Here is a 5,688-nt window from a genome sequence, read left to right on the forward strand (position 1 = left end):
AGGGGCTGGCCCTGCTAGGCTGGCCCTGTCCCAGAGGGCAGTGGGGAGCAAAGGCAGGGCCACCAACTGTGATGTGTGATACGTTATTCTTTGTAGGCACAAACTGTCATCCTATTGTGGGATAGTGGTGCTCATTGCCCTCTTAGCCATGGGGAGACCCCCAGCTGTTAGAGATGGTGTCCCCCAGGTAAGTTGGGCAGGTATCAAAGGCTTTCTGAACCTACTAGGCCCCACTTCTCAAAGATGGTTTCCATTTATAATTGGAAATCACTGAGTGTTCAGGTGGATGTTCTCTGTGGCTGAGATTGTTGAGATCAGTGGCCTGGAAGGCACTGTATTTCTGGAGGTGACACTTGTCGAATGATCACAGGGACCAGGACGAAAAGTCCTTCCTGGAAGCTTTTTCCAAACAGCCTAAGCCTTTCTGCTAAGGAACTTCTTGTGCCCAGCAAGGGATCATTGGATCTCAGGCCTGGAACACCTCCTTAGCAACCACCTCCTCTGGAAGGATGCTTCCCTAGCAACCACACTGTCCAAGGCTCAGAAGGGACCACACTTGCTAGGCTCTGTGAATAGCTGAGCTTGGTTGCTAGAGGACTCACAGCTTAGCCGCCCTACCGCTCCAGGCCTTCTGCAGCCGTGGCAGCCCATCAGTTACCACGGAGAGAAGCCCACTGTTGGTGAACGGTGCCCGCCCTCCCACCTTGCTCCCCAGCCTGCCTTCCCTATGCCCGAGCAATTCTGCTAGCCTAAAAGCCATTACCTGGCCAGAATGGCGCCTTAGTTAGTGTCAGGGCTGGGACAGGAGCAGACGTGGGAGGGGCCTGGCTGAGTTGCATGTCTGTCCCCGCCCTCATCCCCACCCCCAGTCTGGAGAAGGCAGCTGCCCTGGAGTACGACTATGAGACCATCCGCAACTTCGACTGCTACAACGGCGAGTTCTGCATAAGTATACGGGAGGGCATGCGGTACTGGAACATGACGGTGCAGTGGTGGCTGGCGCAGTACATCTACAAGAGCGTGCCTACTCGCTCCTACGTCGTGAGGTGAGGGAGCCCTCTGTGCTCGGTTGGCACAGAACCGCATGTCCCTGAAGCCCATGGTGTCCCTGCAGGAGCCCTGCCCCTAGGGCTTATGAAAGTTTCCATTTAAGGTCTTCCTCTTTTAACATAATTGGAGGGTAGTGGGTCCTGTGGTCAGAGTAGCCAAACTGTCCAGAAGTTTGGTTCCGCAGTTTGAGAATTAGTTGACCTCTTGCTTTCCTCCCCTGTGACACATGGATGATCTGATTCACAGGCTGATAACAAGGATTTAGAGAGGTAAAGTGCAGAAGGCACATCCCTGAACAATGATTCTTCACTATTTAATTAGCTTTTTTTTTAAATTCTGATTTTGTGCATTATTTACCTAGTGCTTCCCAGCCCTCCATCTCTCTTCCAGTTTTTATTTAATGTCAGTCCTGGGGATTGAACCTGGAGGCATGCTACCACGGGGCTACATACCTAGCCCTTTTTATTATGGAGCAATGTAAAAGTTATCCAGACTGGCCTTGAATTTTTGATCCTCTTGCTCAACCTTCCAATTAGGTAGAATTATGGGTATGTGCCACCAAGCTGAGAGAGAGAGAGAGAGAGAGAGAGAGACTCACTATGTTGTTCAGACTGGCCCTGAACTCACTGTGCAGCCTGGGCTAGCCTTGAGCTCTCAGCAACCCTCCTGTTTCAGTGCCCCAAGTGCTGGTCTGACAGACGTGCCCCACTATGCCTGGCTCCTCCAGTGTTTCTTGGATAGAGAGTATGCTAGGCATAGTTAACTTTTATAGTCACTAGAGGTGGGAACTTAAAATATCCCCATGTTAAATGCATAAGGCCCTGGATTGGATCTCCAGTATTACAGAAGAAAAAGGAAAGAAGGAGAGAGGGAAGGAGGGAGGGAGGAAAGAGGAAAGAATGGAAAGAAAAAAGAAAGGAAAGAAAAGAACATGTCTGGCTTTTGTGGATGGTGCAATAGAAGTGGAGGAGAGAACAGGTGGGTGAAACAGGGAATAAATCTTTTTTTACCTCCCTAGGCTTTTGGGGTATCTAAGTAGGAGGTGATGACGAAAGCTGGGAGTCCTCAGTAGGGTGCAGAGGCCCGGAAGTAGCCAGATTTGGGAGCAGAGCCGGGGTGGGAGTGCACTGCATGTGGGTGCTGAGAAGAGGCATGAAACGTGACTCCCAGCTTGGGGTGTCGGCATGGTGCACACAAGCGGTCCAGAAAGGGGAGATCCGGGAGAGGGAGGGTGAAGAGCCAGCCTTGGGCTCTGACTCCTCGCCTCCGAGGCGACTAGATTGCTTCTGGGGCCCTTGCGTAGACAGATGGCTATGTGATTCTGATGCTTCCGGTAAAAGTTGGTGGACACTTGCGTGTCATCAGGCTTCATGAGGGTCAGGTGAAGGCCCCAGCACCCTAATGTTTAATTCCGTAGCCCTGAGCTGGTGGTGATTTGTTGAATTCCAGGGCAGTTGTGCGGCAATGTGTGGAGACTTTTTCCTCCAGTTCTAACCTAGGGCCTTCCACTCAGTAGCCAAACCCTGCAGCACGGAGCCACACCCCTGGCCCACGATGTGGTTTTTGTCCTAACTGGGAGGAACTACCTAAGGACACAATTATAGGAAAGCCATTGATTTTTTTTTTTTTTTTGTATTCTAAGGAAGGGTATACAGGGTATTCAGGTTCTCATTACTAGATTGGACTCACAGTGATCCACCTGTTTACAGCTTCCCATAGAGCTGGGATTAGAGGTGAGCACCACCACACCCAGTCTCAATCGCCATCTCAGCCTCAGCATGCCCTGGGGGGTGGAGCCAGCATGGTAGGCTCGGGGATTGAACCCCTGGCCCCTGCGTCTGTTTGCAGGTGCTTTAATCCACTGAGCTATTTGGCCAGCCCTAAGCCACTGATTCTTACACAGTTAGAGAATGAGTCGGAGACCGATTTCTGTGTCTCTTGGGCAGAGGGCTCAGAGCCTAAATTTGAGTTTCAGGAGGCAGAGAATTCAATTTCTGGGTCCATAATAGAGGAGACCAACCTCTGGATCTTCAGAGAAGGAGAGAACATGGCTGGTCAGGAATTGCACTCATGATTTCCTGAAGCAAAAGCAGCTTGGATCCCAGGTTCATGGTCTGCAGAAGAGGAGTGGTTGAGGCAGAGTTGGATTCCCAGAAGACAGGAGTAGAGATTACAAGTAGAGATTTTGAAGTCCTGTGTGTGTGGGGGGGATGAGAGAGAGAGAGAGAGAGAGAGAGAGAGAGAGAGAGAGAGAGAGATATGTTGGGTAAAGATTGATAGGGCTTGAACCCCGGGGGCCTTACTTATGTCAGGCAAGTCCTCTACCAGTAAGCTTCAGCCCCTTCATTCTGGCTTTTTTTTTTTTGTACCAAGGATCAAGCTTGAGACCTTGTACTTGCTAGTCAAGCACTTATGCTACTGAGCTATATCCCCAGCCTCTGGCCCCTTAAAGGAAGGCAGGACCTGGGTTATATAGAGGTGGGTGGCTCAGGACTCCTAGGTGCCCAAGACAGACATGAAAGCAATTGTCTTTCTGATTCTCCAGAACTGAGAGGAGGAGGCAGCTCTGGGCTTTGTCGGGGGAGAGAGACAGAACTGGCCAGTGTATGGGCTTCAGGGTCTTGGGCAGAGCCATGGTTCTAGGCATTCACCAAGAATTTGTCACATCAGAGGCATCCTGTGGGCTCTGTGCCTGGGATGTCTGATACCAGTGAGGTGGCGCCCAGGAGATTATATTCCAAGGAGTCCTCAGGTGGTACCGATGCCAGACCAGGGACTGAACTTTGAAAATCCCAGGCCTAAAGAATTGGAACTTCTGGTCCAAGCAACATGGGGCTGTGGGATACAAGACACTGGGCCCTTCTAGGAGGAGAGAGCCCTGCTTAGTCTTGTGGTATCTGTTTAGGGGATTAGTGGCTTCTGAATCCTTGAAGTTGACAGAACTCAGTGCCTCCTCAGCCTGAGGATTTAGGAAAAAGGACTCCTGGTTCTGAGGGATGAGAGTTTAGAGGGGTGGATTGCTGGGTCTGAGGAAGGAGGGCTGGCACCTGGACTCCTGAGGGAAGAGACTTCACTGTGTGAACTCCTGGGTCTCAGAATGGAGGACTGGGCCTGGACCCCTAGGGGCCTGAGAGCCCAGGTCTGAGTTTATGGATCTGCACTCTTGGTATGAGAGGAGAGACTTCGATTTGTGTGAGGAGTGCCAGGGAGTGGTGCTCTGGGTCTGGAGGACAGCGCAGGCTAGGCTCTTGACTCCAAAATTCTGATTCCCACCATCTTCCCCAGGAGCGTCTGGACCTTGCTGCTGAGCGCCTACTGGCACGGCCTACACCCTGGCTACTACCTCAGCTTCTTCACGATGCCACTGTGTCTGGCTGCCGAGGGCTGTTTGGAGTCGGCCCTGTCTGGGCGGCTAAGCCCCCGGGGCCGGAAGGTCTGGTGCTGCGTGCACTGGTTCTTGAAGATGCGCGCCTATGAGTACATGTTCATGAGCTTCGTGCTGTTGTCCGTGGATAACACATTCCGGTACTGGTCTTCTGTCTACTTCTGCATTCATGTCTTGGCACTGGCTTGCTTGGGGATAGGACTGGCTTTGGGAGGACACTGCCCCAGGGAGCAGAAAATGGCATCCCAGGCTCCCAGCCTCACCCCAGAAAAGTTCCGGGGGGAATAAATTTCCACAGTGCTCCCTTTCCTAGCCAGCTAAGCTACAAAGCTTTCATCTCAACATTCTGTGAATCAGTGTAGCACACTGTATCCTTTCCCAGCAAGGGTCCCTCTTGGGCTCAGAGCCTGAAGAGAGTTTCCTTTCCCTCTCCTAACTACCCTGCCTTTGACTGGATCAAAGCTGGGGCAACTCTCTTCAGAGGTCTCTCTGCTCTCCGGCCTTCTTTCTTGTGCCCAGCTCTGAGAGCAGGGTACTTCTTACCCACGTCTCTCTTTGGCCACACTCCAGCTTGCCACCGTTCAGAGGCGTGCTCTTGTGAATGAGCTAGTCCAGTAACAAGCACTAGACACATCTGTGTCTTCCCACAGCATCAGCATTTATGGAGAAGTAGTAAATTCAAAAGTTGCATGAATTTCATCAGCCTCATCTGGCAGCATTCTCAAGTTTTCACTCGGTAGCCAGTGAGCCAGTAATCATTGTTTTCCCCAGTCTTAATAGCCAAAATATTCAAGTCCCGCACTCCAGCTCACACCATACTGTATACAGCCACAGAGGGCTTAAGAGTAGCTCTGGGCCCGAGACAGATCAACCGGACAAGAAAAGCATGAAGCAACAGCGGAGTTCAAGATTTGAATAAGCGGATGTAAAAGATATTCACAGATACACGCGTTGTTCTCAGCAGCACGTGAAACTTTCCTAGAAGTAGACCATGTGCTAACTAATAAACCGTGCTTAATACAAAAGAATCAAATCATCCCTTGAATATTGTCCTATCGTAGAAATCAATGGCAAAAGAAACAGGAGAAATTATACAAACACACGGAGGCTGAGCAGTGCACCCTTGGGTGGATCGTGGAAGAAATCTGTTCCGAGAGTAAAGTGAGGGTGCCAGTCCAACCCCGGAGCACCTGTGGGGAGGCTTGTGGTCGTGCACGCCGACATCCAGGGCAGCCCAGGTGCCCGTCACCAGG

At 51.3% G+C, this 5,688-nt stretch overlaps 1 protein-coding gene across 1 annotated transcript in view; it reads left to right on the top strand.

Annotated features, from left to right (window-relative positions):
• The window catches only part of LOC101579705 (lysophospholipid acyltransferase 7-like), a 10,689-nt gene extending 5,310 nt beyond the window's left edge, over positions 1 to 5,379 (top strand). Inside the window, exons 5-7 of the mRNA XM_023708529.1 lie at positions 126 to 187; positions 757 to 1,046; positions 4,336 to 5,379. Coding sequence (XP_023564297.1) covers positions 126 to 187; positions 757 to 1,046; positions 4,336 to 4,723 — 740 coding nt within the window. The 3' untranslated portion in view covers positions 4,724 to 5,379. The remainder of the gene's footprint in view (positions 1 to 125; positions 188 to 756; positions 1,047 to 4,335) is intronic.
• Positions 5,380 to 5,688: the final 309 nt, after the last annotated feature.

This window comes from Octodon degus, unplaced genomic scaffold (assembly GCF_000260255.1).
Source record: "Octodon degus isolate 3935 unplaced genomic scaffold, OctDeg1.0 scaffold00387, whole genome shotgun sequence".
Lineage (NCBI taxonomy): Eukaryota > Metazoa > Chordata > Mammalia > Rodentia > Octodontidae > Octodon > Octodon degus.